The following is a 15,098-nucleotide window of genomic DNA, read 5'->3' on the forward strand; positions in this document are numbered from 1 at the left end:
GTCCAGTGGAGACGGAGAGAAGAATGTACTCTCAAGAGCTACTTTTATTTTTTCCAACTATATCATCTGGCCTAACAAAATATATTGCACCTCCTCATACATCTGGTCTGTCTTGCACCTCAAGTTAAGAACGCGGTGGTTTTCCTTACTGAGAGACCTCATGGAGAGTTGCTGTTTTTAGATTTCTCCACATGCACAAGACGTTTACAATGAAAATTATGTATGGCAGCAAGATTACAAAACTCCTCCAAAACTGCAGGAGAGTAAGGGAAAGTGCAGGTTCACTAGATGCTTTTCCAATCAGAAAGATTCTATGATTCTGTATGTTCACATGACATACAGCTGTAGGCACTTGAGCTGGAGCACTGTGTCAGGTTCTGGGCTTTGTGGTTCAAGACAGGCAAGGGACTGCTGGAGAGAACCCATCAGAGGATACAGAGATGAGTGTCTCTCATGAGGAAAGGCTTACAGACCTGGGGATGTTTATTCTAGAGACAAGAAGACTGAGAGGGGATCTTATCAATGTGTATCAATACCTGAAGGGTGGGGGTCAAGAGGGTGAGACCAGGTTTTTATAGCGGTATCCAGTAACAGGATACACAGCAATGGGCACAAAATGTAACCATTTGAACATGAGGAAAAACTTCTCTCCTCTGAGGGTGGCAGACACTGGGAACAGACATCCCAGCGATGCTGTGGAGTCCACTTCTCCAGAGAGATTCAAAACCTGCCTGGATGTGATCCTAGACAACCTGCTCTGGGTGACCCTGCTTTAGCAGAGGAATTGGGCTGGATGATTTCCAGAAGTCCCTTCCCACCTCCACCATTCTGTGATTCTGTGACTTTTTAAATTTACGATATGCCATTCTGTACATTTCTGTCTTTGCCTGGGCACACTCAGCAGCTATGCCAGTTCATTCTGGCACACATTTTGTCAGCCAGCCAGTAAGCGTAAAGATGAGCAATCATCCCACCTCTTCTCTTGCCATCCCCAGCACCAAGGCATGATTCTTAAAGTCTACCAAAGGCCACCTAAAGGGCAACGCTAGAGCTTAACTAAAAGGCAACTGCAAAAGAGAAGAGCTGCAGTACTGCCGGCAGAGGGCAGCATCTGTGCCTAGGAGGTGGTGCATGTCTGGCCCTAGGACTCTTAATATTGAAATCCCTCCTCCTTTGCTTTCCCTTCCCAAAAAGACAGCAGAAAAAAATCTGTGAGAGTTTACAGACCCGTGGCTGTACTCAATTTTACACGTCCCTCATGGTAGCAGCTGTTATCACAGGCACCACAGCAGGTGAAGACAAGACCAGAACAGCAGCTCTGCAGTGCCTGAAGACAGCACATGAGCAGCCATTCACATTGGAAAACCCACCTTGCCATGCAGGCGAATGAAAAACCTGCTCACTCAGCAAATCTGATTGCAAACTAGAAAGTAAAACCTAACTTCTCACCAGTTATTTAGAAGACATTTCATGCAAGGAATCATCTAGACTGTCTGTGGCTGCGCGGACATTTTTCTTGGCATCAGAAATGGTCTGCAGAGCATCTACCTCCATCTGGTCTCTTCATCATACTCCTGTGCCACCACCCTGAATGTGGCAGTATAATTTTTTGTGGGGACATATGGCGAATCAGACCAGGGAACTCATTCAGATTAAAATCACAGACTAAGGAAATTAAAGTCCATTAATAAATGCTGTAACTGCAATGTAATGTTACAAGCTCTCAAGGAAAGATTTGGAAAATGTCTCTGCACACTTTTTCTTATTGAATGTGTAGCTTAATATATCACTTTATGTTATTAAACAAAACACAAAAAGCAGTATGTTTCCAGTCTCCTGTAGGAGCTGCACATGTTACATTCTGTCTTTATGATGTCTAGGCACACACTTCCAAAATGCTTTGCCCCCCAATCTCAAGACATTCTTATTTGCATCAGTATTTGCATAAAATGATGTGCCATCACCAGAGAACTGGCCAAAGCAAGCACAACACATTTGGAAGTGAGGAGAAGCTGTATCAGAAGAAGTAAGCTAAAAGAAAGGGCATGGAGCAGCAGAAGGGGCCCAGATGTGCTGGAACTGGAGAAAAGTGTGTTGAGAGAGCAAACAGACACAGGCTGCAAGAACAATAATGAGAAGGAAGATACTGAAAGAATTACAGACATTAAATAGTAACACATCCAGTAAAGCTGGAAGAATACCTTGTATTGAGAAGCTTTGACAGGACCATCTGCACTTTTGATCTGCTGCCCCAATCTGAACACATGCCACTCAACTTTTCCCACTTAAGTCACTGTTAATTCACACTCAAGGGCAGAAATGTGGTGGCCTAGTCCAGGCAGCAGCCTGGAAGGAACTCCCTGGCCCTTTCCCTCTCCACAACCGCAGGAAGTCCAAATCACCAAAACTGGCCCTAGCCATGTGATTTTGAAAGCATAACAAATTGTCACAGCTGACCAGTGGTTTAGAGCCTGGTTCTAATTATAAACAAGAAATAGGAAAACTCCAGAGTCACTGAACAGAATACTATAAGGTATATAATGAAATGTATTGGACGCAAAAGCAAAATAATAGGTAAGTCTCTATCATTCCACTTGCTGGCTGGTTTAGTATATAACTTGCTGCACAAACTGATGTTCCCTTCTTTTTCTCTTCTTTGCTCTGGCTGCTGGCTAGTCCCTATGCATGGCTTCACTAACCTTGGCCGAGACTCTTGTTTACGGCCAAGTCGATAGCAGTGGGGCCTGATTTCTTTCTGGGGGAAGACCTATTCCCTCGTTCCCTTATTCAGAGGGGTGGAGGAACGATTTTAAGAGGTTTGTGTGTGTTATTCTGAATTGTAAATAATTGTAAACACGTGGTAATATATTTTGCACATATACATTGTGTTTTATGCCCTTAGATTTTAGCTTGCCTGTAAATTACAGCTTTGTTTTGCTTCCAAACCTTCTGAACAAGCCTAGTGATTTTATTTGGGGGGTAATTTCAACCTACCACACTGACTAAGCAACAGAACTGCAGGCAGCCTCTCCTCACCTCTACTGGAACAGGAGCTCCTGCTCCCATGATTAGATACCACTGGGTTATGGCTAATTTTCAGAAAACCCTTAATGATGACTCATTTTTTTTAATTCATTCATCAGTTACAGTGATCTATGAATTATTACCAAAAAGAAAAAGAGGAGGACAATCAGCTCTTTTAAAATGAGGTTTGAAGTATGTTTGGCAACTGTTTCCATCAGTATCTGCAGTTTCATTATTGAAATTCTCTTGCATATTTTTGTCTTCCCTCCCATTGTGAGAGCAATACAAAAGAAAATCTAACTATACAGCAGAAACAATTACCACAACTATACACAAAGTGTTGCTTATTGCACACAAAAGGATGACAAATGCATTTTATGTCCTCTGTTATAATAATTGGATGCTTATACGACAATAAGTACAAAGTAAAACAGTTTTTAAGGCATGGTTTTCTTGGAAAGGTGATGTCCTTTTTCTCAAACAAAATTCAGGCTTGCTACTATCAGTAGGCAGAACTGATGCTTATGCAGCCCATATACATAGATGTGTTGACCTCAGCAGCAAGCACCTGATTAACAGACTAAACTATACTCTTTTTCAGCCATTTTATTTGACTAATGAGGTTATTCTTTCCCTTTTTTTTTTAACTTTTACAAATGTTTAATTTTCTCTCCTAAATCACAGTATGCTTTGTATCTCATTAAATTACATTAACTTTTGTCTTGGACTAGCTAAACATATTTTTGTAACTCTGAATTTGGATCTGAAGAGTGGAATCAGAAGTATGGAAAGTGCACGTACTTTGCCAAAAGCACTATTTCATTACTCTTCAGAATTAGCTGGCAGTATTTCTGCAATATTTACTGAAGTGCAAACCAAATGTTTTCATCTGGACAGGATTCAAACACTGGTATGTTACAACCACAACAAAAAATCATCTCAATCCAAAAGTCTTCTTTGCAATTTAGGCTGTGGTTTCTGCAGAATTGGAGGATTCTTATCCATGAATTATTTACACCAACTCCCCCACTAGCTCTTCCTTTTTTTCCCCCTGCTAACAAATTAAACATAACCCAGATGTGGATTGGAAAAGTCTTAAAACAACTTAAGACATCAGAATGATTTAAGCACAAGGCAGGTCAAGGTATGTGGGACTTAAGCCTACCCCCATAACCATGCAGTATGCCAAGGCCTACAGTGAGTCACATCCAGAGTTTTGGCTTCTCCTCTGATACATGACCCCATCTCTAGGGCTTCTGCTCCAACACACGACCCCGTTTTTAGAGCTGTATGCAGGTGGAAAAACCTTGCCTCTCAAATGGTCCTGATGTACTAGCATCTCAATGCTTAAAATGCAGGGTCTGCATTTCATTTATTATATGTCTTACTTACTACATTTTGGACAGTGCCAAGTCCCTGAAGTGCAAATAAGTAATTTACATCCATGCTTCACAGTCATTTAACAGAGCGAGGCTAAAACAGAATGAATTGCAACAACTCCAAAGGATAGCTTAATTATGTCTCCCTTGTCTGATTCCACCTGCAGGAACAGCTCCAAAAGGAGCTCCCCAGTGCCTGAGTGAGAAGGACAAAAAGGCTGTCCCAAGTACAGAAAAAAAAAGAACCTGAACACGTTGATGCTGAAGTGATCCCTTCCTCTGCCCCTGCATAAATCTCAGGATGCTTCATGTTATGGCTAACTTAGAAGCTAGTGTGACATAACTCCTCTTTGCTTCTTGCTTCATTCTTCAAAGCAGTAAAGATAAAACCAAAAACCCAAGGAAATTTGTTCATTTTCTAGGGAAATGGAATAAGGATGAGGAAAACGTGTGAATCTGCAAGGAAGAAGTTAACAAAACACACACCAGAGTAACAGCTTACTGATTATTAGAGAAAAAAAAAACAAGTAAAGTGCTTCTCACATCTACAATTCGCGTCTGACAATCTCAAGGCAACTTACCTCCACTAACCTGGCTAGATTTGGCAATAAACCTCAAAACCACTTTAACCCCCAACTTTATGTTCCCCTCCAACATAAATAAGACAAATCTGCAAGTCCCAAACCATCACACTGCCATTCACAAAAGTCTACAAGAGTCTGTTTCATATCCAAAAGATCCTGAACCCCATTTTCAACAGGTGAAATAAGTCTTCTGTGGAGCACTAAACCTCTGGTAGGTTTATAGGTTACAGAGGTAAACCAACCGATTTCTGGCTGGGAGGAAGGGCAAGAATTTCCTTTCCCAGAATAATTTACATTGCCCTCCTGGGCACCAAAAACTGTGGGCAACAAGTGCTCCTGCTGCCATCGCCACACTCGGATTTTAGGCCAGTAGTTCATCCATAATCACTATCCAGCTAACACAAATACCTATATACAGCATTAAACTTTCATCCTCATGTTTAAGAAAAATTAAGCAGCTTACCAAAAGATTCAGAGTATGTGGCAACTGTGGCAAATACAAAAGCTGAGCAGCAAGATCAGTCTCCCATTTCAAGGAGCTAGTTCAACCTGAGGCTTTTGCAGATGTAGATATTGGAATCATTAACTTCAGAAAGAGCCTTCAAAGCAGGAAAAGCATGGCAAGGACTTTGATTCAGCTGCAGTACTACACACAAGTTAGTCTATCTGGCACTCAGCAGCTCTTCCCATGCATCCTGAAGGCATGCCTGTCCAGCAGCAACACCATCCCCTGGGAGGAAATGATGCCATGGTGTTGGTGGCCAGGCTCTCATTGTGTACTTCATTCGTGTGCTGTTCACTGTGTGCCCACACATCCACTTTTCCCTGCCAACACTGATTATTCTTGTCCTAAGCCACCATGAGAGTTACTTACCAGCCCAGAGCAGCATATTCCATAGACAGACTAAATGGATGAAAAATAGTCTACACGTCACTATTACTGCTAACTTTAAAAAAACCCTCTGAAATTGTAAGATTATAGTTACTAAATGCAAAATTATTATTAAATTTTGTGTGCAAATAAGATCCAACGTCCAATAATCTACTCTTGGGATGGTTTTCAATCCATGCCAAAATTTTACTCTCAAATATCAAGTAATTTCATGACAAATTTTATAAAATGTAATCTTCTAGTAATTTAAACAAATTCTTGCACATCTGCAGATTTTAATATTACTTTGGAATTACAAAAACTAAACCAGACTGTAAAGCAGCTCACATTTTGTAAGTGTCATAATGTCATTGCTTTGCTTTCAGCCTAATAAAGTTGCTGTGCAATTTCATTTGCTTACTCTGATCTGGTGTCTCTATAGTGGCAGTGTGCTCCCTCAGAAGGCTGGCACTTCAAGAATGTGATTGATGAATCCACCAGCTCTGAATGTCCAGTGTGCTTATTGATACTGAACTTCAAATTAACAGTTGGTGCCTAACATGCCCCAGATCAATACCTCACAAGTTTTGCATTCTGAGGGCTCTCCCATTTTAATGGAAAGCCTCTGCAGTATCTACTGGCACAGGCGTCCTCTTCTATTAAGACTCAAAAGAGAGAGGAGACTGGGTTCAAAGGCTCCAGAGCTGATCACCCAAACAGAGTGTTAAAAAAAATAAAGAGTCTGCTTAAGGGGACTTGGGCACTGAGATTTAGCAGTTATTGAGGTTTGGACAAACATGCTACAGCAAGATTTTCTATTTTTGTTATAATCGGATTGTTAAGTCGTTGCAGCACTCAAAGAAAAGGAACAGTCATGCATTTTGTAGAGCAGGTGTTATAAGAGTGTGAACACTCCATTTATGAGATCTCAATTAAATCATCTTTATTTAGGAATCCCTGAAATTCTCTAGCACGTAGCTCCCAGAGGCCTGCCTCAATTAGAAAATTGATCATGGTAAAATGTCTTAAAATGTAGACTTCTAATCATTTCCTTTCTGTTACCACTTTTTGCCAAAGATCTAGTGCTCACGGGGAGTTGTTTCTCCTTCCCCCCCCTTAGCCTGGTATTATTCTGCTTGCAATACTTTTAACCTGCAAACAATTATGGAGACTAAAGGTAACTGAAATGTACTGTAACAGAAGCTATTAAGAAAAAAATTGATCAGAGGCAGAAAATACAGCAGAAGGGAAAGCCCTTGCACAACCACACAGAGATGATACTTGTATCTACATGCACTGCTGAAACATACTAATTATGTTTCTGTCAAAGGGCATATGGGCTCCATCAGAGAAGCTACTCAAAGATAAGGACACTGCAAACACTGCAGAGATGTCCATGCTACTCCCTTTCCTCTCATGCTGAAAATTCTAGGTCACAATTTAATAAAAAACAAATAAATAAAGTAAGAGCATCTTGAAGGACTATGACCTAGGACAGTCTCATCTTAAATAAATGTAAAGATGAGACAAACACAGGGATTTACTGTCCTGGACCTTACCACTGCCACACTAATACTAAACAATTTTCCAAGTGCTAAACTTACACACTGTTAAGCATGCTCTTATTTCCATGTAACTGTGTCACTTTTCACTAGAAAAGTGCGAACAGCCAGGGGTGGACAGACATGTACCGACACAAGTCAGAACAACCACATGCCACACTGTGCACGCAATTTTAAATCCCTCAACACTTCAAGAAATAATAGCACAGAGGTTCAAATCCAAAACAAATCCCTTCCAAAATAAGAAATTCACAAGTCTCCCCAGGTGTTAAATAAGCTTCTGGCTCTTCCCTGTCAAAGTTCACCACGTATCACCAGAAAAGCAACATCAAACTAAGCTTACCAGGGCCCTGGAAGGCTACTTATGGGACCTTTCTTGAGCTGGATCTACCAGCAGGCTGCTACATGAACTCCCTGTAAGCATGTTAAGAACCAGCTCTCACCTCCTTTTTCTCCAGTGGGCACCTTGAAAAGACAACCACATGGAGCTTTAAAACCTCTCAAGGGGCCAACAAGCACAATCTCAGGCAACCAAGACCTCCCAAGGGGCACAGCAGTTCAGATGCTGAAGCCATAGTCATGCCAATAACAATCTTAAAAACCCCACTCCTCTCCCCTCCAAGCTACAGCTGTTCTCTTGCTTCTCCACAGAAACACATCCAGGTAGCCAGGTTCAACAAGATTTCTTCCTGCTGTTTACCGCATTTTTCCAGGCTTTACATAGGGGTGATGCAGCAATAAGCTTGTGGAGGTGATGGAACAGAGAGCTGACAGTCTTCCTGCTTTCCTTGGACTTATTTAAGCAACCCAAGAACATGCCATGTATGGCACTCAGCACGGATCTTCCCTTGTGGTTTCTAATACAATTGCAATTGGGATCTCACCGTCTGAACACACGTGCTGTCTGAAATATTTGCATACTCCTGCCTACTGAAGAAATTAGGAATGAACTGCAAGTTCTTAATTGACAGTACAAAACATCAATTACCCTACAGATGAATAACAAAGAAGAAAATTACAGGTGCAAGAGTTACACAGCCACTGATTAGAAGAGGGGGTAGGGGAGTGTACGGAATCAACAAAGTAAAAAAAAAAATCAATCCAACCCACAAGTCTTCTGAATAAAGCACTGGAATAGGACAACAGCACCCACACCTCTCATTTGCATTGTTAAAACAGAATGCAGAGGAACAGTAGGAAATAAAACCAGAGATAGGTCACATCCACACACAGGTTGCCTTTCTTTAAGTGCAAGCGCCTCCAAAGCTATAAATAACACATGCTTAGTTAGCAAGCAGTGGAAACAAGTGTGTGAATGCAGCCATGTGTGCTCACACACATACACACACCACACCCCCCACCATCTGAATTTTCCCACCAACAACTGTGGCAGTTGGCCCAGATCACAGCAGTGACATGCTGCCAACAGACTGATCAACCTTACAGCAGACTAAATTAGAAATACATTGCCAGAGATTAAATTTCAGAGAACTGTGATGCCATTTTAAACTCCATTAGATGCAGTTCCTTTAAACAAACACAAAAGCTAGCAAACCACTCCCCTCCATCCCCGCCACCCATCCGCTTTACCAGAAATCCCAACAGGACAGAAGCTCCATACTGGACCAGAGTCAAGACAGACAAATTAGCAGCCACTCAAAAGCTACCACTAGCCTAAAATCTCTTGGAGGAGAAGAAAAAAATAATTGGAAAGTGACACTCAAACACAAGCTTTGAAGGACTCAACAGGGTAAGACTTTTGCAAACAAGTCCTATCTGTAATGACTGCACCCTTCAGCAGATGTGACAAAACAACAGCAAGCGGCATTGTTCTGGCACATCAAGGATGGAGCAGTGACTAGATAAGGGGATCTGTCAAAAACAAAGCATACCATAAGACAACTGGGAGATCAAACAGAAAGTCTTTAGCACGACTTGGGACACAGAGACATGAGAAATCCCAAGAAAAATGACAACTCAGGTATGGTCTCCTTCTTTAGCTTAATCTGGACAGTCAGTTGTACCTCACACTAAGGTCCCCAAGTCTGACATGTAGGCTTGCATACACCAGTGATCCCAGCTGCACATCAGATAGCTCCAGCCAGGGTCAGGCACCTGTTATTGAGATAATTTGGGTATCTTGCTGTACAACTTCAGATGCCACATCAGCACTTCAGTTGCAGAGCGGAGGGGCTCAGCTGTTTTAATTTTCACTATGGGAACAATCTGGCACCTGGATCAGCTAAGAACAATGGCAATCCCTCCACCCACTGTCAAATGAAAAGTCTCATACAGGCTGATCAGATGAAGACCATGAGTAGGTAGAGAAGCAGAATTTTCAACCAGATGTCTCCTCTTGCAGGAACAAGTACTCAGACAAATTAAGCAATTTGTCAGTTTATAGTCAGACAAAATAAAGGAGGATGGGGAGAATTTAAGAGAGCCAGACAAAAGCCTACTCAGGATAACAGTGCTAAGTATGAAATAAAGTTCCTGTTGCATTATTACCAGCCTCATTTTACAGTCCTTACAACACAAACTCAAATGCTCCTGCTGCAGGTAGTCAGATTGCTGAGTTGAAATGCACACAATATTTTCAAGCTTAGCATCACTGCATTTCATAGAATGGTCCAGGCTGGAAGGGATCTCCAAAGGTCATCTAGCCTAATGCTCATCTCCCTGCAGTCAGCAGACACATTCTCAATTAAAGCAGGTTCCTCAGAGCCCTGTTTGTCTAGCTGCTACTCAGTGTTCTTCCAATTTGAAGAACAGTTTGTTCTTCAAATGAGACTGTCCCCCTAAGTTGCTGTGAGACTCCTACCTCGAAGACAGAGGAAAGTGAGAAAATCTTCTGTCTTGGGCTTCCTTTTGGAGAGGTCAGAAATCTGAGTGGCGGGAGGGGGTAACAACGGCTCCGCTATCTTTATTGGAGTTGTGCTGGGACTGTTTGGCTGGGACTGAGCAAACTTCCTTTGTGCTTGCAGCCTCGGCCTGTAGAAAACAAAAGTATATCAGAAGCATGTTAGGCAGAACTTGCAGGGGAGACATTTGAACATAAATATTCACTGTTATAGAGAAAAAAATTAAATAGATCTAAATCCATTGCCTATGAATATCATATCCCTACCTGGGTCAGCTGCAAAGACCGTATTTTATTTGCTTTACCCTTCTGTGTCTTCTGAGACAACTTGGAAAACCAGAAAAAGAACATCTTGGCTATAGAATTTTGTGACTACTGTTACATATGCTCCAAGTATTTTCTTGCACGTTGTACAATTACAGTTTACCATTCACTTATTTGGAAATTAAATCTGTATTTTGCACCATGAAGTGTTGTCTTTAAAAATTTTATATATATATATATATATATATATATATATATATATATATATATATATATATGTAGTGTTAGTGTTCTTTGCTGCTTGTTTTTAATTAATTAACAAATTAGGTTTATTTTAGCTCCATTAAGGTTTTAATTTATTCCAATCTGCTACAATATTTTTTATATGGTAAAGCACATATTGACAGATAAGGTATCTATGTTAGTGTCTAAATCTACAAAAACAAATCCTTTATGGAAAGATATTTTTGACAGAGAAAATGTCAGTTAAAAGCCATCAGATTTTTGTTGCCTTAGCCACAGCTTAGAAGGCAAGGAAGCCCAGGGAGGGTTAAGTAGTATTTGTGACAAATTTTAAGAGTGAAGGACATGCATGGAATTAATTTGTCCCAGTCCTGATACTGAGTGATGTACTGACACTTTCTAATACATTTGAGAGCATGCCTGGCTATGGACATAGGCAATGAGTGGATGCTGGTGGTTCTGGCAGTCAGGCTGCAAATTATCTCAAGCCTATCTGAAGGATCTGATTAACTGCTAGGTGGCAATGAATATGATTTTCTTTAATACGTCTAGAACACAAATTGGTATTAGGAAAAGTGCTTTGGGGCAGGCCATATACTCGAAGGGGGTCTCACTGGGAACCTGGCTCGACTCAGCATTTAAGAACATGCTAATTTCTCACTTAAGTAACTAGGATTCTAATTACAATCTTTATTACAGCTTCAAAAAGGAAAGAAGCTACTGAAAGAACTTAAGACCTTGTTGAGAAAGGATGCAATTTTATGTCATTTTCTTCCCTAATAGCAGAGTATTTACATAATGTCAAACTGAAACACGTATCAAATAACACTGAAGGAAATGACTCTATGAAAAGCCAGGTCTTGTTACTCCATGGCAGCCTCGACTGTTATGACTTAAGGAAAACACAGTTAGTGTTCACTGTGGATGAAACACGTAATTGGGAAACCTCTTGGTTTTTGTGGATATTAAATAGTTGAGTAAAAAGATGTTTGTTAGTGTACTTTACGTTTCCACAATTTTGTGGCTAAAACAGAAGAAAAATAAAATTGAAAATCCCAGCATTTTGTATATCCATATTCACATCCCCTGGCAACAGCAGAAACCAAAAGTAGCATCTGTGATTTCCTCCCTAAACTCTGAATAAAATCATCCATGTCCTTACTACCTGAATCCCACCTCCACAAACAACAAAACCCACCAGCCCTTTCTGCTGCTGATTTTCATCTCCTTAGTGGCAAATACAGCACGGTGTTTGTAATTTTTATTTTCCATCATGGTACTTATAACTTGTGAACTGGAACTAAAACATGCTAAACATAAATATTTCTTCTTTCCAGAATGAAGGTCCTGTATACATCTGCCTGCGTATCTCCAAAATGACTCGGGGCTGCTTTGCAAAGCTGTATTCCTTCAAGCAGACAGAGAACTCCTACACAGGAAGAATGGGATTTTAATTTCAACCGACTATAATTCCATCACTAAAACCACACACGCTGCCAGAGAAAAACGTTTTGTGTTGGCTTCTGTTCTGCGCAAAATGCACGCTCTCTCACCAAGAAACAGACTATAAAGGTTAGCAAGCAAGCCTGCCTGCTGCTCTCATCTGCACAGCAATTTTCCCCCATCGATGTGCTTCCTCAGCTTAGCTGTTAAAAACATACACTATCCACTCACTGCATCTTTGAAAGTACCTGCTCAAATCGCATGTGATCAAAGATAAGTAGCAAGGAAGAATCCACAACCATCATTACCCCAAAAAGTAAAGGTTAAGCCTGTTACATGGTTCAAAATTAACCCTTTGCAGCAGGGATCAGCCAGAGCTGTTTGCAGCATCCCTATTATCAGCCCTTAGAGCATTGAAAGAGGATTAGAGAACTACTTGGACGTTCTGCAGACATGAAATGAATTAGTGAACTGATGGTACTTTTGATTCGGTCTGTCTCTGAAAATACACACTCTGCTGTCTGCCCTCCTCTGGCACAAATCATTTCCCACTCATTTTGCTTGCCCACTTCCCATGGGGCTTCGTGTGGCAGTGTCACTGATTGTTCACTACTCATCATGATCCCACAGGGACCTTCATTTCAACGAAGACAGTAAAAATGCAGGACCTTCCCCCAAACCAATTTCAGACTTCAAACACGAACTTTTGCTGCTTCTTGGAGAGGCTGTGGAGACTTGTTGACTCATGGCCAATATGCTTCTCCTTTCACACCTCTGCTGATGTTTGTTGTACTTGGTCCTGCTCGGTTTGAAGTCAACAGTGCCACAAAACCACATCTGCTCCTCAAGAAATACAGTTGTTGGGTTTTTTTTTACTAAAACAACAAGCAGCTACAGGATGTAAGCCTCACCAGTTCAATTTATAAACACCCCTGAGCAAGAAATAACCTATGCTGTAGCTACAATTTCATAGAATAAGGCACCAAAGCTTTTAAGCAGTCTTTGCTCTAGAATTGTGTAAAGGTGACCAGTTTCAAAAACAGGCCAGTGAAGCAAAACCATGCATTTAAATTACCTCATGCATCCCCACAAAAAAAAAACCTCTAAAAGCATAAAACCAATTATTTTGGGTATGGTTTCACGTTACACTTAATCCAATGTAAGTGTGAAGCTGCTGCCAAAAAAGGAGGTAGCCCCCTCCACTCTGGTTACATGAGATCAAGTGCAAACAGCCCGTCAAACTCACACACCACTTCTAAGAAAGGCAAGATAGGTAAGGAAGTGATACAAGTGCTCAGAAAGACATTTTGTGTGTGATAAAAACACACCACCAGCAGCAGGGCTTTGCTTTTTGCTTGCTAATGCGACCATTTCTGCTGCAATGACCTATTTAGCACACATTTGTTAACAGAAGACAGACAGGCACTGGTGGCAAAAAGAACAAGTCCTGTTGGTCTTACTCAAAACAAATTGCACATTCTGTCCTCTTCAACCGGGTATACACTACATAAAACTTAGCAAACAGACAAACAGAAGAAAGAACGGTAAGAACGCACGGACAACTCAAAACTTTTATCAGCATATCTAAACATCGTGCAAATATCCAACATGCATCCAGAAATATCCAAATGTTTTAAATAATAATTCCCCTTCTCTCCACAGATCATTATTTTTCTTTCTGCTGCTTTTCAGAGATTTAAAACACTTATCTATGACACAAAGTTCAAAGAAGTCTCAGCCCAAGGAAGCACCACCTCTTTTCATACACTTCTCTTCCAGTGAACCAGCAAATTACAGACAGGGACTAATACTCCATAATAACAATACCTGAATTTACAAGCTCAGACTAGGCTGGAAAACATCTCTCCACAATGTAAAATGTATTTCTGAAGCTTTTCCAGACTGGAACTTATTTTTAGTTGAGTATTTTAAGCAAGTTGCACTACAGTTTGTGTGAGCTAAAAATACGTCAGAAACGTCTTTTAAAATAGGATATCCTAGCACGACTCCTTTGGCTTGCAGAAAAGGACATGCTTAGGAAGAAAAGACATACTACACAACGGCAGTCTTTCTTTTGCAAAGCAAACCTCGGGCTAGTAACACCATTTGGTGTTAAATTTAGTAAGTATTAATACTCCAGACAACAGTGTACACTGTGCTTGCTACAGACCAAGTATTCAAGTATCAGTCTGTGAGATTTAGTTGTACCAATTCATTTATTACTCCACAAGTTCTAACGGAAAGACAAGCATAAGTAGTCTGAAACACAAAGAACAACATGCACAACTGAATTGATAATATAGATATTTTCACACTCATCTGGTTATAATAAATTCTGGGGTTGAGAGGCTGTCCTCACACCTAAAAAGAGATGTGCAGAATGAAACAAACTACCTTTTTCAAATGTTCTCTGACCTCCAGCAGTCTGGGGGTTTGCACAAACTTCTTGCTTGTTATACACTTCAATTATTTGCTTGCTCTTTAGGTGCACTCCTCCTTCTCTTACTCCTTCAACTTGACTATTATTACCTTTGTTGCTTTCCACTTTGCTACTGCCTGATGTTTGTTCTTTATAACGGCACCACTAGAGTTACACTTCCAAACTCTATGGGAACTGCAGCATAAGCAGCTGATAGAGTGTCACCATTTCCTGATTAATTCTCGTTTCCCTTCTCAATGCAGTGTGTTTTTTACTTTCTGATGTGCTAGTAAGCAACCTGGAAGCCAATATAAAGAAATCTACACCTCTGTATTTCTAAAAGCAACTTTGGTATTTGGTTTCTTTGCTTTTGTCACTTCTCATAGAAACTGCATACTAAGTATTAGTAGATATATATTTCTACCACGTTAAAGTCACTACTACTAGCT

At 40.7% G+C, this 15,098-nt stretch overlaps 1 protein-coding gene across 3 annotated transcripts in view; it reads right to left on the reverse strand.

Annotated features, from left to right (window-relative positions):
* JARID2 (jumonji and AT-rich interaction domain containing 2) overlaps positions 1-15,098 on the reverse strand; it is a 233,472-nt gene that overhangs the window by 55,953 nt on the left and 162,421 nt on the right. For all 3 annotated transcript variants that reach the window (XM_064160992.1, XM_064160994.1, XM_064160993.1), the window contains one exon: positions 10,242-10,411. In XM_064160992.1, the coding sequence (XP_064017062.1) occupies positions 10,242-10,411 (170 nt within the window). The remainder of the gene's footprint in view (positions 1-10,241; positions 10,412-15,098) is intronic.

The sequence above is a fragment of the Pogoniulus pusillus genome, chromosome 21 (assembly GCF_015220805.1).
Source record: "Pogoniulus pusillus isolate bPogPus1 chromosome 21, bPogPus1.pri, whole genome shotgun sequence".
NCBI classification, from domain to species: Eukaryota; Metazoa; Chordata; class Aves; order Piciformes; family Lybiidae; genus Pogoniulus; species Pogoniulus pusillus.